Genomic DNA, 19,702 nt, shown 5'->3' with positions numbered 1-19,702 from the left:
ATGGACTTTTGCAGAAAGGTCCCCCTGGAAAATCAACTGATGGTGTCATAAGCATCAGCTAGTCAGGTTATTAGGTATATCCTTACTGCATATAAAATGAAATAGATTTGCATACAGACCTCATCTATACTCATAATCATTAGAATATCCTGAGAATCATATAATGGAGAAGATATGTACCAAATCTGACCCCATTTAAATGAGCCAGAAAAAAAAGAATGTGAAGTTTATTTTCTTCCTATGGTGTCAAAGAGAAGGTTCAATAAGCAGTGTATTAGGATATCAGCCATTCTTTTTATATTAATCCATCTGGTAGTTGTTCTGAGATTTGGATCAAAGTGAAAGATTATTTGAAAGTATTCATACTTTAGTTTTTTTTATTGCGCAGAATTTTTATTGTGCCGAATTTCTCAAGCTTTCCTTAATTACTTAAAGAGATAAAAGTATTAAAAAAAAAGAGGACACTGAAATTTTATTTTCTCACAATAGTTTTGTCATTTTGTCAAACACTAGCTCGTGGATGCCATCATTGAATCGGGTAAAAATCTGTCAAGGGAAGAACGCAAAAGTGAACGCTGTCCTTTGCTGTATCAGTGGCACAAAAAGCAGTATGTTGGAGCAGCTCATGGCATGGCTGGAATCTACTATGTGCTAATGCAGGTGGGTGAGGGATACATTACAGGAATATCAGATAACATCTTTTATAATGAAATGTGCCACGGCGTTTTTTTATTGCAGAGTCCTAGTGACTGTGTTTAGATTCCAGTTTTCTCTAGGCCTCTCTTGATTGTGATTCCAGATGAGACCTGACATCATGAAGGAATTTTATAAATGGTGCCTGTGTGTGGTGTCCAAAAAAAGCCAAATTTAGGCTTATTTTTAAGGCAACATAGGTGCCCATGTGCCTTTTTATAAATTAACAGCAACAAAAGAATCAGTGGAGAATGATATTCCGGATACAGATTTTATTAAAAGTTCAATGTCATAATCCACATAAATGCAGCATAAACTTTAAATTCCAGTAGACATAGACATATAAAATATTTATATATTCATTCTTTTTTTAGTAAAAATGCCTCAATGGTTAATGTGAAACAAATCACAAAAACCCAATCTTCATAGGATCAATTAATTTAATATTTTGGGGTTTTTTGTTATGATTTTTGTATATATTTCAATAAATATCACTCATAATAATTTAATTTAAATAGTACTTATCTTAGGGCTCTTTTTACTAAGGTGCGCTAGTGTTTTTAGCGCACGCAGGAAATTACCACGTGCTACACCGTGTACTATGCTTCTAGAACTAACGCCAGCTCAATTGAAGAAAAACTTGGATTTGGCCATGTTTCAGCTAGAGCCTGAATCAGGGGTCATCAAAATCTCAAATTAAGAAAGACCATGATTATGCATTGATAATAGGTCACTCCTTTCTCACCTAACAAAAACACCAAAAGCTTCGGACCACCTTTGAAAACAAAACTACTAAAAAACTTGTATTTAACTTTCTGTTTTCTGTACTGTTCTTGTTTACTGAGGCCAAGATTCTATACATGGCTGCTAAAGTTAGGTGCCCAGATCAGCGCGCTTAGGTGATCTAAGCGCTTAACTTCTTACTTGGCTAAATCAGTAACATTAATTGAAGTGCCATTAAAAAAAAAAAAATTTTTTAAATTAATTATCTGGTAGGCGCCTACAACTTTGAGGTAGTCATTTACTCTGAGGCACCTACTAGCAAGTAGGATTGGTTAGGGGCAGATTTTGGGTGTGATTTGACTTAGGCGCACTCATTTAAACCAAGAAAATTAGACAGATGCTGCACAATGCAAACACAAATAAATAAAATCATACAAAAAGCATTCTTCACCATGCGAAACCTAAGAAAAATAAGAAAATTCTTTACCAAAGAACACTACAAGATCATTGTACAATCCCTCACACTTAGTTCCTTAGATTACTGCAATAGCCTCTACCTACCATGCCCAAACAACATGATAAAACAACTACAGACCGTTCAGAACACAGCCATCAGACTCATCTACTCTCTTAGCAAATTTGACCACATCACCCCGCCTATGTAGACTCTCACTGGCTCCTGATAAAAGCAAGAACCCAATTCAAACTCTATTGCCTACTATTTAAAGTAACCCACGGTACCGCCCCCAGTTACCTAAACAACCGCCTTTACCGCTACCGAGTACCCAGATCAAGGAGAACTCAGAACCTATTCACCTTCCCCCCTCATAAAGATACCCGACGTAAGAAACTTTATGACAGCCTTCTAGCGACACAGGCAGCAAAAATTGACCCCACCTTCACCAATCTGATGATCAATACAACAGACATCAAAGTATTTCAAAAAGAAATCAAAACATTCCTATTCAAAAAACACGTCCTTACTTACCAAGCTCCTCCCTAATCGCACAAGCTCTCTCCCCCGTGAATAACACATCAGTCAACTCCTCGAACCTCACCAGCCAAAAATATTAGATTCCCAAATAAGCATCACCCATCGCTATCCAACAATCCTATCCCTTCAAGTAAGGTAACTTTCTTCTGTTACCCGAATATATTGTTATTCTCCACTGTATCCTGTAATTACTGAATCTAGCTAAGTAATTCTATCGGAAAAACTCCATATATCCTCTAATTTGTAATTCTCTACCACAATATGTAAACTACTTGTTTCGTTGTTATGTAATTCTCTCGGTAATGTCCAGATCTCTTCTAATTGTAATCCGCCTAGAACCACAAGGCACAGGCGGAATAGAAATCACTAATGTAATGTAATGTAATGTAAAATCCTGGCCTAAATGGGAGTGTGTCTAAAGTTTCAACGCCCACTGGCACCTAAAACTGCTTGGATGTGATTCTATAAATGGCACCTAGTGAATGCTTGACAATTGCACTCAACAACACCTAGAAGTTAGGCGCCATTTATAGAATCAAGGCCTAAGTGCCTTAAAATCATACAATAAAACTTTTAACATTTTTATAGATGAGGAAACGATTAGCACTCATAAACAAGAAAGGCATAGAGGAGAACCAGTGGTGTTTTGGGGACATGGCTTTTTGCTGAGATGTTTTGATGAGGGTCATACAAATAGCAGGCTTCATCTTTAGGAGTTTGTGGGAATTGCCTTGAGATAAAAATCCAAAGCAAAAGCAGTATAAAAAAGCCCAAAATCACAAAACTTTATCCTTTTTTATCAATATATAAATATTTTAAAAACACAAATGCAGCAGACCAGTACTTCCTGTTACACTGATATCCATTCAGTCTAATGTGTTTTGGCATCCCATCTGCATTAGGAGTGTCAATTTCCATAGATGTCATAGAAAAAAACTGGTTGTCCGGCCAATTAAACAGCTAAAGTTGGATGGGCACAGTACGGATTAGTGCTGCCCGATTCACGATTTGAATCGATTCACCGATTCGAATTAGGTGAATCAATTTGAATCGATTCAATTAAAAAAAAAAAAATCAGCCTCCCGATTCAATGGCCGACCTTTCCCTCGTGCCTTCCTAAAGTAGGAGCTGCAGCGCTACCTCTTGCTGGCCATCCGCTGCTGCTCCTGCTTGACGGGGGAGGGTCGGTCAGAAAGGCCTCCCCCAGCTTGCCCGCTCTTTCCTCCTTTAGGATAATAGGGCAGCTTGCAGGCTCGCTGGTTATAGCGATCCCTGCTGCTGCCTGTGGTCCTCAGCGGCACGTTCTTTCTGCTATGTCCTGCCCCTACTCTGACGTCAGGGGTAGGATCGTGGCAGAAAGAACGTGCCGCTGAGGACCACAGGCAGCTGCAGGGATCACTATAACAACAATGAGCCTGCAATCTGCCCTATTAGCGTTAAGGAGGTAAGAGCGGAGAAGGTGCAGGCTGCAGGGGGAGCAGGCATTCGTTTGCGGTGGGAGGAGAAAATGTGCTTTGCGGCCGGGGGAGCAGGCGTTCATTTGCGGGGGGAGCAGGCCTTTGCAGCGGGAGTAGGCCTTCGTGACGGGGAGGAGGAGAAAATGTGCCTTCGGCGGGGGGGAGGGAGGGAGCAGGCCTACGCACGGGGAGGAAGAGAGAAAGTGCCTTCCTGGGGGGAGCAGGCCTTCGTGGGGGGAACAGGCCTTCAGGGCAGGGAGGCAGGCCTGTGCAGAGGGAGGAGGAGGAAGAGTTCATTTGGCGGTGGGGAGGCAGGTCTGTGCAGAGGGAGGAGGAGGAAGGAGTAAGAGAGGGGAGGGGAGATGCCAGACCTGGGGTGAAGTGAAGAGAAGAGAGAGACCAAAAAGAGGGGGAGGAAAGCAGAGGAGAGGTGCTGGACTAATGGAGAAAGGGAGAGAGAAATGCAAGACCACAAGGGGAAAGGTACAAGAGGGACAGATACTGCTCCAAAGTAGGTGGGCAAGGTGCAGGATGGCAGGAGCAAATAATAGGAGAAAGCCTGTACCTGGGGAAGGGGATACAGGAGGTAAGGAAGAGAGAAAGAAGAAGCTGGATATGGGGAGAGATAAGATGCTGGGCATGGAGGGAGCATAGGAACACAGAAGAGAGATGCTGGATGAAAGGGTAAATGAGAAAAGGAGAGATGGTGGATCTGTGGATAGTGGGGTCCATTGTTGCAGCTGCGGGGGGATGGAAATGAAAAAAAAGTAAGATGCCAGACCTCCAGGGGAGGAAAGGGAGGACAGAGATGGAAGATGGATGGTTAGCACGGAGAAAGAAGAAAGAAGGAGAGCCTGATCAGAAGACAACCAGACCAACAAGATTTGAAAAATGACCAGACAACAAAAGGTAGGAAAAATAATTTTATTTTCTGTTTTGTGGTTACAATATGTCAGATTTGAAATGTATATCCTTCCAGAGCTGGTGTTGGACCGCAAACGTGAGCTAGGATTTAATAAAGAGAGGAAAAGTATTTTTTGTTTGTTTATTTTGTTTACACCACAGGACCAGTGTGGATAGGAGAGGGTGAAGAGGGTGAAGAGACTATAAAATAAACCCACCAGGATGTTTGGAAAACACCACCCAATTGGGCAGGAAAATCGAATCGAAAAATTGATTCAACAGGCTGAATCGAATCGAATCAAAATTTTTTTTCCTGAATCGGGCAGCACTAGTACGGATAGCAAACAGAAAATATTTTGATAATTTCTCAGTCGTTACCTGGTTTCAAAGTTTGTATGGGGATTAGCAATTTGCTGGGTAAAAGGTATACTGTGCCATATATATGTTTGAGGTTAGGGAGGCAGATATAACGCTCATGGATTGCATTTTCAAATCTAGACATGTAGTGCAAATTTCTGTACTACTTTTTTTCCAAGGACAAAACTGCAGATAAAACTACTTGGAGACTACATCTTTGTGTGCAAATTTGAAAATAGCCTCTATAGTTTCTGATAGCATACTACACAAGATTAGTAATCCATTGACAGGTATAAAACACTCTTCCACCATATTTATGGGTAATTTTATAAGGAGCTGGTATTTCATTCATTTACGTGCATAGCATAAAGTAGCATAGTAAATGATGGCAGATAAAGACCACAGTCCAGTCTCTTATAAAATACTAGCGCAGGAGTCCCCAAAGTCCCTCCTTGAGGGCCGAATCCAGTCGGGTTTTCAGGATTTCCCCAATGAATGTGCATTGAAAGCAGTGCATGCACATAGATCTCATGCATATTCATTGGGGAAATCCTGAAAACCCGACTGGATTCGTTTCTCAAGGAGGGACTTTGGGGACCCCTGGACTAGTGTGAAAGTACTTGTGCAAGTTTCATGGTATTACTTTCGCTAAGCATCTTTGGAAAACAGCGCTGTTGAAGCCTGCACTTAATGCACATAAATTAGGGAATTCCCTAATATACACTGTGAACCGAAAAAACCCCACCAAAATGTTTTTTGTTATATCTTCCAAAGAACTCAACCGATTCTTATGAAATTTAGGGCTCCTTTTACAAAGGTGCATTAGGGCTTTAACGTGCGGAATAGCGCACGCTGAATTGCCGCATGCGCTAGACCTTAACGCCAGCATTGAGATGAAGTTAGTTCTAGAAGCGTAGCGCGTGTTTAGCGCACGCTAAAATCCTGCATGCGCTAAAAACGCTAGCGCACCTTAGTAAAAGGAGCCCTTAATGTGTCATGTCCTGAATGAAGTTGATGTAAAATGTTGTAAATATTTCCCACTGCGGTCAACAAGCTAAAACGAATCCATCGAGTCTGCAGTGTGTGTTGAGACAGGAAAAAAAACAAAACAGGAAACTGCAGAACCGATGTACTTGATGCAGGCAGTTTATTTCAGTCAATAAAATGTGCTGTAGTAGCGATTGGTAGTTCAAATCCACATGTACTTTCGACAGTACAAAAATCTACATTTACTTCATAGAAAAGGGACCCAACACAGCTCTGCAATGAGACCTGTCTACAGCTCTGCAATGAGAGGATACTTTCCACGGCGGCTGCCTTACGATCCAGGCATCTGATTCTTCTACATACTTTCTGTGCATCCACTTTGATCTTATGCATATAAGCGGACCCCTGAGGAAGATGTGTCAATCGAAACACGGACCATGTTGAGTCCCTTTTTGGTTCTGCAGTTTCCTGTTTTTAATATTTTCCACTGCACCACAACACTACCTTGTGAAAATGAATTGTTGCTTTGGGATACACGCAGAAGCAGACAATAGTTTGTGAACAGTCTCTGTATCATAATAGTTTTCACGGTGGAAGACCGAATTCTGATAAAGAATTTGGTACTGTTAAAAGGTTGCAGCAATCGATGATAGTTGAAAGAGTTCCCACAGAAGGGTTGGATCAAAAATGGCCTTGATGTGCTGCTACGCAAGATTCAAGCAATGGGCACTGTGGATCGTAAGCCAGGCTGACCGGGCTTGATTCGCACACAAGAACATAAGAAAAGCCTTCACCGAATCAGACCTTTGGTCCATCCAGTCCGGTGACCCGCACACGCGGAGGCCAAGCCAGGTGTTCCCCGATGAAGACCTGTTTACCCGTATCCATCAATGTGATTTGCAAGAAGGTGTGCATCCAACTTGCCCTTGAAACTCGGAATGGTGGTCTCCGTCACAACCTCCTCGGGGAGGTTGTTCATGACATTGTACATGACATTGCAAAAAAACTCGGATATGGTGAATATCACTAATAATCACAAAAACACTTTCACCAAAAGGAAAAATGAAGGTATAGTAAATAAAGACACAAGCAGAAACCAATCTTAACGGAGGAAAAAGCCTCAGACAGGGGCCCGCCCACCTTCATTTTTCCTTTTGGTGAAAGTGTTTTTGTGATTGTACATGATCTTGTACTTAACCAAGAGGATGCGCTGCAAACACAACAAACAATTCGCCAAATAGCAAGAGAAACAAGAATAAGCCAGACAACTGCGGTAAGGATAATTCATGACGATCTGAAATTAGTGTCTTAAAAAGTGTTGTGACTAAGCGCTAACTTTACATATTAACACACAGAATGATCACCTATACATGCCTTCAACAGCACTGATACTCTGCTTAAACTCGACAGTGATCTTAACCATCCGAGATAATAAACACCTTTTACTATACAGTTTTTCTGGAACCTCAGGCCACCACTCAGAGCTCAAACTCGTTCATTGCTCTAAGCTTTATGTGGAAGCTCCTCATTGGATCCTTTTATATTTTTTAAAGCCTCTTTTTGCTTTTGTGATTAGTTACAGATACAAACAAATTACAGATAAAAACAAAGTTATATAGAAAATCTGTAGCTAGAAATACATTTCTTCATTTTTCCAGCTGCCACCCTTATCACCTAAAGTTCAACATTCCAGTTAGCCAGTTTTTAAGAATCCGTAGAGTATCGTCAAACTTAAGTGACTTTATTGAGGCAGCAGAAGAGCTAAAACATCGTTTCCATACTAGGGGATATCCTGCGAAATCTATTAAGCAAGCCTTTACTAGGGCAAAGTATATTAATAGGGATTTATTAATTTCCGAACAGGTGGTAGAACAAAAAAGTGACAAATTAATATGTGTACTCCCTTATTCAGAGGCAGCAAAAAAACTTATAACATATATTAAAGCATACTGGCATGTATTACAATTACATTCTGTGTTTAAAGAGATCCCGATGTTTGCCTTTAAAAGAGGAAAAACCATAGGCCAAGTTTTAATTCAACAAAAATTGGGGAATTTTATTTTTTTTTAAATTTTTATTTATAGATTTTCCATTCTTACAACAATTGAATCATATTAAATATAATTAATTTTTTCATATATAGTATACTATCATTAATAAGTCATATGTTTTAAAATATATTATGATAAAGATTATACATTAACATATAAATATATTTCCCATCCCTTTTTTATATAACATTTTTCCAATTATTAATCAAATCCCACCCCATTCATATAAAATTTTTATCAATGTGCTAAGAAATCTAATCATTAGAATAATTGGTCAATGGTTGCCAAATTTTCTTGAAGTTAAGAAGATTCCCTTGTTGTAACGCTAATATTTTTTCCATTTTATAAATATGACAGACAGAATTCCACCAAAACGTATAATTTAATTTGGTGTAATCTTTCCAGTTTTGAGTAATTTGTTGCATGGCGACTCCTGTCAATATTAATAATAGCTTGTTATTATTTACTGAAATTGGACTCTTAGTTCTCATTGCAGTGCCAAATAATATGGTGTCATATGAGAGTCCAACATAATTTTCTAGTAATTTATTAATTTGGGGCCAAATTGAATTCCAAAATGCGTTTACACAGGGACAGAAAAAAATTAAATGATCTAACGTCCCTACTTCCAATTTACAATGCAATTGGGGAATTTTAAAACTATGACAGTAGGAAATCATACAAGCTGTGGACGATGCCAGTGGTGCTCTTATACTATTATAGGCACCACTTGGAAAGACCCTCAGACTGGAAAAATCATCACAGCCAGAGCACATACAAACTGCCAATCAACACAAGTAGTATATATTATTGTATGCCCGTGTAATCTGGTATATGTGGGTCGGACTTCACGACCCATACATATTAGATTAAACGAGCATAAGTCACGACTGAAAACAAAAAATGTTCTAGCTCCAATGGTGGAGCATTTTTTGGAACATCAACATACAATCGAACAGATACAGTGGCGTATAATTGATAGTATGGAAGGTGGGTGGGAGGGAGGTAACAGTGAAGAAAGACTGAACTATAAAGAACAGCGTTGGATATACACGCTAAATTCAGTGGTTCCACACGGATTGAATGTGGAACTTGAATGGGGTTCTTTGATCTAACGTGTATCTGGAAGGAAAGGTTATCTTTTAGTAATAAATCATGTATATTCTATATAATTAAGTTTGACAGACGCAGCACCCCGTGACGCTTACGCGGCGTGATGACGCCGCTTATGCTAATGGGGGCTCCGTCCTATTTAAATTCGAAGTAAAAACGCCGCCGCCATATTTGTAGATAAGTGGTCACAAGTCTTGGCGGTAAATTTGAAAGGTAAGCGAGATAATGGGGCACTCTAGTAAAGCTAATATCTGGTGGTGTGTCTATTGAGATGGTAAATTTGGCTTTTGTTGTATCCTAGGGGTTAAACCTTGATAAAGCTGTTTAGCGAAACATGTTGGTATGAAGTCCCCCGTAGCCAAAGACCACAAGATCGAGCTAAGTATTGCTTAATGTCTTAAGCTTTGAGTCTGATTATAAAATTGTCTAAGAAAAAACAAAAAACTAATCACAAAAGCAAAAAGAGGCTTTAAAAAATATAAAAGGATCCAATGAGGAGCTTCCACATAAAGCTTAGAGCAATGAACGAGTTTGAGCTCTGAGTGGTGGCCTGAGGTTCCAGAAAAACTGTATAGTAAAAGGTGTTTATTATCTCGGATGGTTAAGATCACTGTCGAGTTTAAGCAGAGTATTAGTGAAAGAATCACCTTAAAAAATATTATAATAATAGATGTGCATAGCAAGCTTATTCAACAGCACTGAAGCATGAGGTTAATGCCAAACACCTATTATAGACCTGCCTGGCCTTCAGCCATGGTCTTGGTCATAATCTCAAAACTCGGATTCCCAGATCTGTTGTTCATCTTTCTTGGGATTAAGATCAACAGTGCATACTACTGGGATGTCCTCTGATTGCAAAAAACTGTTGCCAGCAATCCGTTGCATGTCGGGAGACTACTTTATCTTCCAACAGGACAATACTCCTGCACATCATGAGACCCCAGACTTCACTGGTCCAAACCTCTGGCCTGCAAACTCATCAGACCTAAACCCAGTTGACTACCGGATCTGGGGTCTGATACAGGAATGCATCTGACAGCGATATTGAAGGCCTTAAACAGCGCTTCATCTCTGTTTTGACTGAGCTGAAGCAAAGCGTTGTTGACAAGTTCATGGATCAGTGGCGGCCAAGTCTGAGGGCATGCCTTCCTGCAAAGGGCGTGCACTTTGAACAGCTGCTTAATTGAAACATTATTTTTTGACTTTACATTTTTCTGCACAATACACCATAAAATTTTCGATGCGTTTTTATTCAGTTCACAATTCACTTTCACAAGGTAGTGTTGTGGTGCGGTGGGAAATATTTACATTTTTACATCAACTGCATTCAGGATACGACGCTCTAAATTCCATAAGAATCGGCCGAGTTCTGTGGAAGATAACAACAAAAAACATTTTGAAATGTTTTTTTTTTTCGGTTCACAGTAATATGCACATATATATGGAAAGCACCCACTAGCATTTGCACCAGCCTTTGAGCTTTTGGAAGTGCAGTACAAGAGACTGCCTTAATTTCTGTTAGTTAGCTGTGTTTGAATAGTCTCTTAATCTCTGTATGTGATTACTGCACTACCGTATTTTCGCGGATATAACGCGCGCGTTATACGTGATTTTACGTACCGCGCATACCCCTCGCGCGTTATATGCCTGAGCGCGGTATACAAAAGTTTTTAAACATAGTTCCCACCCCGCCCGATGCCCGATTCACCCCCCCAGCAGGACCGCTCGCACCCCCACCCCGAACGACCGCTCGCACGCGCTCCCACCCGCACCCGCATCCACGATCGGAGCAAGAGGGAGCCCAAGCCCTCTTGCCCGGCCGACTCCCCGACGTCCGATACATCCCCCCCCCGGCAGGACCACTCGCACCCTCACCCCGAAGGACCGCCGACTCCCCAACAATATCGGGCCAGGAGGGAGCCCAAACCCTCCTGGCCACGGCGACCCCCTAACCCCACCCCGCACTACATTACGGGCAGGAGGGATCCCAGGCCCTCCTGCCCTCGACGCAAACCCCCTCCCCCCAACGACCGCCCCCCCCCCAAGAACCTCCGCCCGTCCCCCAGCCGACCCGCGACCCCCCTGGCCGACCCCCACGACACCCCCACCCGCCTTCCCCGTACTTTGTGTAGTTGGGCCAGAAGGGAGCCCAAACCCTCCTGGCCACGGCGACCCCCTAACCCCACCCCGCACTACATTACGGGCAGGAGGGATCCCAGGCCCTCCTGCCCTCGACGCAAACCCCCCTCCCTCAAACGACCGCCCCCCCCCCCAAGAACCTCCGACCGACCCGCGACCCCCCTGGCCGACCCCCCCACCCCCCTTCCCCGTACCTTTGGAAGTTGGCCGGACAGACGGGAGCCAAACCCGCCTGTCCGGCAGGCAGCCAACGAAGGAATGAGGCCGGATTGGCCCATCCGTCCTAAAGCTCCGCCTACTGGTGGGGCCTAAGGCGCGTGGGCCAATCAGAATAGGCCCTGGAGCCTTAGGTCCCACCTGGGGGCGCGGCCTGAGACACATGGTCGGGTTTGGCCCATGTGCCTCAGGCCGCGCCCCCAGGTGGGACCTAAGGCTCCAGGGCCTATTCTGATTGGCCCACGCGCCTTAGGCCCCACCAGTAGGCGGAGCTTTAGGACGGATGGGCCAATCCGGCCTCATTCCTTCGTTGGCTGCCTGCCGGACAGGCGGGTTTGGCTCCCGTCTGTCCGGCCAACTTCCAAAGGTACGGGGAAGGGGGGTGGGGGGGTCGGCCAGGGGGGTCGCGGGTCGGTCGGAGGTTCTTGGGGGGGGGGCGGTCGTTGGAGGGAGGGGGGTTTGCGTCGAGGGCAGGAGGGCCTGGGATCCCTCCTGCCCGTAATGTAGTGCGGGGTGGGGTTAGGGGGTCGCCGTGGCCAGGAGGGTTTGGGCTCCCTTCTGGCCCAACTACACAAAGTACGGGGAAGGCGGGTGGGGGTCGGCCAGGGGGGTCGCGGGGCGGCTGGGGGACGGGCGGAGGTTCTTGGGGGGGGGCGGTCGGTGGGGGGAGGGGGTGTGCGTCGAGGGCAGGAGGGCCTGGGATCCCTCCTGCCCGTAATGTAGTGCGGGGTGGGGTTAGGGGGTCGCCGTGGCCAGGAGGATTTGGGCTCCCTCCTGGCCCAATATTGTCGGGGAGTCGGCGGTCCTTCGGGGTGGGGGTGCGAGTGGTCCTGCCGAGGGGGGAGAAGAATCGGACGTCGAGGGGGGGCATCAGGCTTTCAGGATGGGGACAGGACTTCAAGGGGGGACAGGCAGATCTTCAAGGGGGACAGGCAGACCTTCAAGGGGGACAGGACTTCAAGGGGGGACAGGCAGACCTTCAAGGGGGGACAGGCAGACCTTCAAGGGGGGACAGGACTTCAAGGGGGACAGGCACGGAGAGGCGGGGCAGTGCACCGAAAGTCAGGGCGGGTGAACGGTGAGTCGGGGCAACCAGAGGAGAGTCGGGGCAGTGCACCGAAAGTCAGGGTGAGTCGGGGCAACCAGAGGAGAGTCGGGGCAGTGCACCGAAAGTCAGGGTGAGTCGGGGCAACCAGATGAGAGTCGGGGAGGGCGAAAGGAGAGTCGGGGTGGCCAGAGGAGAGTCGGGCAGCATGCGCGTTATATGCCTGAGCGCGGTATAGAAAAGTTTTTGTACATATCATCGTGATTTCTGCGCGCTATACCCCTGTGCGCGTTTTACAATGGTGCGCGTTATATCCGCGAAAATACGGTAAGCCCTACTTCAGCCAAAATACATCTCTAGAGAAAAAATTAAAAAGCTAAACTACTTGTGACCCTGGGAAGTCACTTAATCTCGTAAAATACCTTTCTCACAAAAAACTTTAAAGAAATCTGAAGCAGAATCCCTCGGAAGTGTTGTTCTGCTGTGAGAAACTCCTAACAGCTCAATGTGTTTCATTAGTTTTAAAAGGGGAGGAGCCTCAGATCCCCTTGCGTTGTGAAACTTAAACAATTGCACTAGAAAGGGAATTAACCTCACCGGCTCACCTCCCCCTACTGACATCCCTGAAAACAGATCTTATAAATCTTTATTCATTTTAAATCTTTCAACAAGTGTACAATAAAATCATCATTTAATATACAACATCACTGAAACTCTACAATTTCTCAAGAAAAAGATTATATCCCACCCCATCCTCCCAAAAATTATATTCAAATATAATATATATCATATAATAATTTAGATCATTTGTTTTACACTTTGACAGATCTTAAACAATGAATAGTCAGTAAATGGTGCTGAAAAAAATCAAAAGACTTAACTTAAACTTCAGTGCAGGGCAGGGCTCGTTGAAAGCTGAGTATTAAATGCAGGTAACTATCTCTCCTGCTATCTCTGCTGGTCCCTTCGCCGACGTTAGGCTAGCCGCAGTTTCGTCTTCAAGCTGCGTCAGGGCTTTGGACCGATATCTAGAAAAATAGGAAGAATTAGCTGAAGAAATTTCACACAGTAGGTTTAACACTCTCTCCAAGCCACACTTCTGCTTACTGTGGCATTTAAATTTCACGCTCACCGTGGCAAAGACAGCCTCAGTTAGAACTGCTTCCTGATTTATAGCATCTGACATCATTCACAGCTGACTCACCAGTCAGGAGCCTCATACTCATGCCAAACATTCAGAATTGCTCACAGTTCACAGCCACTGTCAAAAAAATCACAAAGGTCCTGCAGTCCCATAATGAGGATTTATTAAAAAAAACAAATGCCACTCAGTCTTATGGTTCATCCCATTTGGTTCCTCAGAGCGTAAAGGGAAAATCCATTCCTGCTCTTTCTTTTGCAAAATCAATCGTCTATCTCCTCCTCTTGGCATCGGTGGCACATGGTCCAATATGAAACACTGAAAATCCCTGGTACTGTGGCCAGCTGTATTAAAGTGTTCAACCAATGGTTTTTCAATCCTGTTACAGGTCAAACTACTCCGGTGTTTGCTGATTCGTACTCGAAAAGGTCTTGGTGTTTGCCCAATGGATAACTTTAAACAATGGCCCTCAAAGGGAGTGTCATAGGAGGTTTGATGTCAAAGCCTGTATCCCTTCTTAGTCTGTGGATGTACGAAGCTGCTACTCAGCTCCAGGGAAGCACTGGCCCATTGTGCAATTACATCCTACATTTGCCGGCAAAAGTTTGAGAATTGCATATAGCCAACAGCGGACACAACTAGGAGAGTTGTGACTGCAGAAAACATAGGCAGCCATACCAGATGTGGCAAGTGTAAGACGTGTGACTCTACCCTGGAGCTTAGTGGCAGCTTCGTACATCTGCAGACTAAGAAGGGATACAGGCTTCGACATCAAACCTCCTGTGACACTCCTGTTATCTACTAATCATTTTTCCCATAAACACAAAATAAGAAAAATCTTTTGATACATTTGTCTCTGTGTTAAGAGCTTTTTAATGTAAGAGCCCAATTATTTATTTTCTTGTTTCTTAGCCACTTTCAAAAGTGGATCAAGAAACTCTGACCGAACTGGTGAAGCCCAGCATCGACTATGTGCGTCACAAAAAGTTTCGCTCTGGGAATTATCCATCGTCTTTAAGCAATGAGTCGGACAGGCTTGTCCACTGGTGTCACGGAGCGTCAGGAGTCATACACATGCTTATACAGGCTTATAAGGTCAGTCCATACATTCGATATGTTTGACATATTTTTGTAACTTCTATTTCTGCAATATGGGGAAGGAAGAGAGGTGGGATCCTTCAGCAAAAAAAAAAGTCTTTTTGGGTTCCGTTTTTGTGAGTCTGCTGGCAGCTGGATTGGCCTTTGCAAAACTGGCCAGGCCAGCTTAAAACAAACAGGTTGGTCACCCTAGGTAGGAGAGTGATGCAGGAGGAAGAAGGTGATGGTCCCGACCTCACTGGCTTCATAACCTCCTGTCAAAAGGTGCACAGCCACGCAACTTAGAGGAAACAGTGGTCATGGGTCCAAAAGCAATTTTCAAAAGTTACATGTCAGATGTAGAGATTGCAGATTGGGATGCAACAGCGAACCCCGACTCTGAGACAGCAGAGAAGGAAACACAGGTAGAAGCAGAGGATCCCTGACACTGAGTTGAAGCAGCAGGGAAAACCACAGCTGTCGAGGCCACCGAGGAGCGATCAGAATCATGGTGGCGCAGTATGGGATCCCTCTTAGATCGAGTTCAGGTCAGAAATCCCAGCTAGAGCTGGGAACTGGCAGCAAGGCATCCCTAGTGAAGCGCAGTCACGTGTCTACCATGAAACACAGAGTGGATCACAGGAGCACCTGCCCTAGTGTTCTGGGCGTCCTGGTCCGGCTTTTGCTCCAGTATTTATAAGCATGATGTACAAAGCGTACCTAAATTACAGTGTTCACAGTGGCCCCCTCAGGAGTTGCAGTGGGGTTAGCACCAGGAGTTATTTCTTCTAAGGATGCATTTTTCCTGCAGCAGAGCCATACGCAGGATGCAGGGGTGCAGTCAGACGAGGACTGGAATAATGTGAATTTGGTATAATATGCCTTTACTATTCCAGTCGGGGTCCTCAGTATTGGGAGTCTCAGCATCATGCCTGTTACTGGGTCAGCTCCCAGTGATCTAGTGCTACCTACCAGCTTCACAATCTTTGATCTCTATATGTGGGTTTGGAGAATTCACAGTTTAGTTACAAGCGAGTCACTGTATAAGTTTTAGTTCCTGAATTTGAAGGAATACACATGGAACAAAGAGTAGACTATAAAATATTTGTGCTAGTAGTAGTGAAAATAAGGCATTTTGAGGGCTGGGTTTGTACACACACAAAAAAATATAACACAGATGTCCAATGTACATCTTTTTGAAGAAAGGTAGTGCCCAATGAGTGAAATCTTTGGTAATCCTCTTACTGACTTTCTCAACATTCTGTCAACTCTTGAGCCATCTTTGCCAGATCATGCAAAGCCAAATAACAGGGGCAGTATGACATGAAATCTTCTTTCCCTTTCAATTCTTATATTTTGGTTTCTTGCAATAGATCTTTAAGGAGGAGAAATATTTGAAAGATGCCGTGGAATGCAGCGATGTGATCTGGCAGAGAGGCTTACTAAGGAAAGGTTACGGAATCTGCCATGGGACTGCTGGGAATGGATACTCCTTCTTATCACTTTATCATCTGACTCAGGACAAAAAGTACCTCTACAGAGCGTGCAAGGTGAGATGTGCCATGGTCTTTTCTTGGGTCATATGCTACCATTTTTTGTCTACTTATTTTCATATATCACTAGGGGGGTCCTTTTACTAAGGCGCGCTTGCCGTTTTAGCACGTGCTAAATGCTAACGCGTCCGTAGGCTATAATGGACACTTTAGTGTTTAGCGCATGTTAATATTTAGCGCGCACTAAAACAGCTAGCATGCCTTAATAAAGGACATAAGAACATAAACATAACCCCTATAATAGTCATTAAATAAAATCTTGAACAAGTTTCTTTTTTTTTTCCATTATTTTTTATTTTCAAATTTTACATAAAGTGTACAAAATATTAAATACAATTGATAAATACATAGTATCACTTTTATATCTAATACATTATATATCTAAATTTAATTTTCCCCCTCACCCTCCCCCCACCCTTTTATTACTTTAATATAATATTTTTAATTTTCAAATTTTACAGAAAGTGTACAACATGTTAGAATATAATTGATGAATATTCAATAACATTTTTATATCTAATACATTATGTTCTAAATAAATTTTATCCCCTCTCCCTCCCCCCACCCTTCTATTATTTTTCAATCATACATTACATATTGTATAATATATTATAACATATTATGTAGAAATTATTTTCCTTACCCCCCTCTATGTGTGTCATAAAAAAAAAAATCCTTAAAAGAAGAAAAGAAGAAAAATCCTATTATTTATTCATTACAGTATTTTGTCAATGGCCCCCATATTTTTATAAATTTAGTATATGTCCCCCTTTGTATTGCTATTGTTCTTTCCATTTTAAATATATGACATATTGTATTCCACCAAAATGTATAATTTAGGTTGTTATAATTCTTCCAGTTGTTAGTTATATGCTGAATGGCAACCCCTGTCATAATTAATAAAAGCTTGTTATTTTCTGGTGAAATTTGACTTTTTTTTCTCATCATCATTCCAAATAATATTGTATCATATGATATTGCAATATGATTTTCCATCAATTTATTAATTTGTGGCCAAATTGAATTCCAAAAAGTTTTAATATAGGGACAATGATACAATAAATGATCTAATGTCCCTGGTTCTAGATTACAGTTCCAGCATTTATTGGACTTAGAACTGTCTAATTTTTGTAAACGTGTAGGGGTCCAAAAAGCTCTTATGTAATAAAAAGAACCAAGTTTGTCTCATAGATGCTGACACTGTACATCTCATTCTCCAAGACCAAATTAGTGGCCATTGAGATGCATTAATTTGATGCTTAATCTCAATGCTCCAAATATCTCTTAGACCATTTTTTGGTTTTTTATTTAAATATCCAGATATTAATTTATACCACAATGCGGCTTGATGTCCTAGGAAGTCTGCTTGAAAACATAAGAACTTTAAACTATATTGATTATTTAATGTTTTCCACTCAGGGAACCCAACCTGAATGGCCTGCTTCAACTGCAACCATTTAAAACTTTGTGTTTTATTAAGACCAAATCTATGTTGCAATTGTGAAAAATCCAGCAGTTTACCTTCTGAAATAACATCGTCTATAGCAGTGTTTTTCAACCGCTGTTCCGCGGCACACTAGTGTGCCGCGAGATGTTGCCTGGTGTGCCGTACGGTCAGGGCCGCCATCAGAGCAGTAGCACAAGTCTAGGGAGAGGGGCGGTCCGCCCCACGTGGACAGGAGAGAGCTGGACGGGGGACCCGCGGAGTTCAATACAACTCGAGCCGCGAGGCTCGTCTTCTGTTCCTGCCTGCCCTGCAGCTAACATATAGCCGATCGCAAGCGTTCCCCGATGTCAGCGCTGTCGTCGGAGGGAGGGCTTAAGCAAAGCCTGCCCTCCGACGTCAGCGCTGACGTCGGAGAATACTTCCGTTCGGCTATTTGTGTGCGGCAGGGCAGACAGGAAGCAGAAGACAAGCCTCGCGGCTTGAGCTTCGTTTTGCTGAGAAAGTTGCAAAGATGGGCTGGGAGGCAAACATGGAACACAAAAGGGGGGAGGGAGTGCGTTTTGGACACAAGGCATGAACTTGGGAGAGAGGAAGGGAGGGAAAGAGATGCTGAGGTGGGGGAGGGAATGGGTTTTTGGACACAGAAGGCATGGACTTGGGAGAGAGGAAGGGAGGGAAATAGATGCTGAGGGGGGGGAGGGAATGGGTTTTTGGACACAGAAGGCATGGACCTGGGAGTTGGGAGAAAGGAAGGGAGGGAAAGAGATGCTGAGGTGGGGGATGGAATGGGTTTTTGGACACAGAAGGCATGGACTTGGGAGAGAGGAAGGGAGGGAAAGAGATGCTGAGGTGGGGGAGGGAATGGGTTTTTGGAAACAGAAGGCATGGACTTGGGATAGAGGAAGGGAGGGAAAGAGATGCTGAGGTGGGGGAGGGAATGGGTTTTTGGAAACAGAAGGCATGGACTTGGGAGAGAGGAAGGGAGGGAAAGAGATGCTGAGGTGGGGGAGGGAATGGGTTTTTGGACACAGAAGGCATGGACTTGGGAGAGAGGAAGGGAGGGAAAGAGATGCTGAGGTGGGGGAGGGAATGGGTTTTTGGACACAGAAGGCATGGACTTGGGAGAGAGGAAGGGAGGGAAAGAGATGCTGAGGTGGGGGAGGGAATGCGTTTTTGGACCCAGAAGAAATGGACTTGGGAGAGAGGAAGGGAGGGAAAGAGATGCTGAGGTGGGGGAGGGAATGCGTTTTTGGACTCAGAAGAAATGGACTTGGGAGAGAGGAAGGGAGGGAATGAGTGTTTGGACACAGAAGGCATGGACTTTGGAGAGAGGAAGGGAGGGAAAGAGATGGTTGTGTACACGGGGAAAAGAAGAAAGGAGAATTTTTGGTCATAGGGAGGGAGTGAGGTACAGATAGTGGCATACCAGGGGGGGGGGGCGGTGTGCCCCACCCCGGGTTTACGTCCCAAGGGGTGCACAGCTGGCCACCCTCCAGTGTTGTCTCTAGGCTGGCAAACTGTGGCTCTTTAGCCACTTGAGTGTCACCGCCGCCAACGGTGTTGTTGGCGGTGGCAGCATTATAAAATACTTTCTTTGTATTTGATTCCTATTCAAGAGAATTACTTTATATATAGTCAATATAGGCACAGAGTTAAATTTTTTAACATTTTCTAATGGTGGTGTGCCTCGTGATTTTTTTTCATGAACCAAGTGTGCCTTTGCCCAAAAAAGGTTGAAAAACACTGGTCTATAGATCTAATGCCTGCAATAATCCAGTTCTTCCAAAGGATTTGAGCTCCGCCAAT

General features: G+C 43.6%; 1 protein-coding gene across 2 annotated transcripts in view; it reads left to right on the top strand.

Moving 5' to 3' along the window:
* The window catches only part of LANCL2 (LanC like 2), a 165,125-nt gene that overhangs the window by 114,008 nt on the left and 31,415 nt on the right, over positions 1–19,702 (top strand). For both annotated transcript variants that reach the window (XM_033930301.1, XM_033930302.1), the window contains exons 6-8: positions 514–660; positions 14,732–14,914; positions 16,270–16,446. In XM_033930301.1, the coding sequence (XP_033786192.1) occupies positions 514–660; positions 14,732–14,914; positions 16,270–16,446 (507 nt within the window). The remainder of the gene's footprint in view (positions 1–513; positions 661–14,731; positions 14,915–16,269; positions 16,447–19,702) is intronic.

The sequence above is a fragment of the Geotrypetes seraphini genome, chromosome 2 (assembly GCF_902459505.1).
Source record: "Geotrypetes seraphini chromosome 2, aGeoSer1.1, whole genome shotgun sequence".
NCBI classification, from domain to species: domain Eukaryota; kingdom Metazoa; phylum Chordata; class Amphibia; order Gymnophiona; family Dermophiidae; genus Geotrypetes; species Geotrypetes seraphini.
This window is presented reverse-complemented; position numbering and strand designations above follow the sequence as displayed.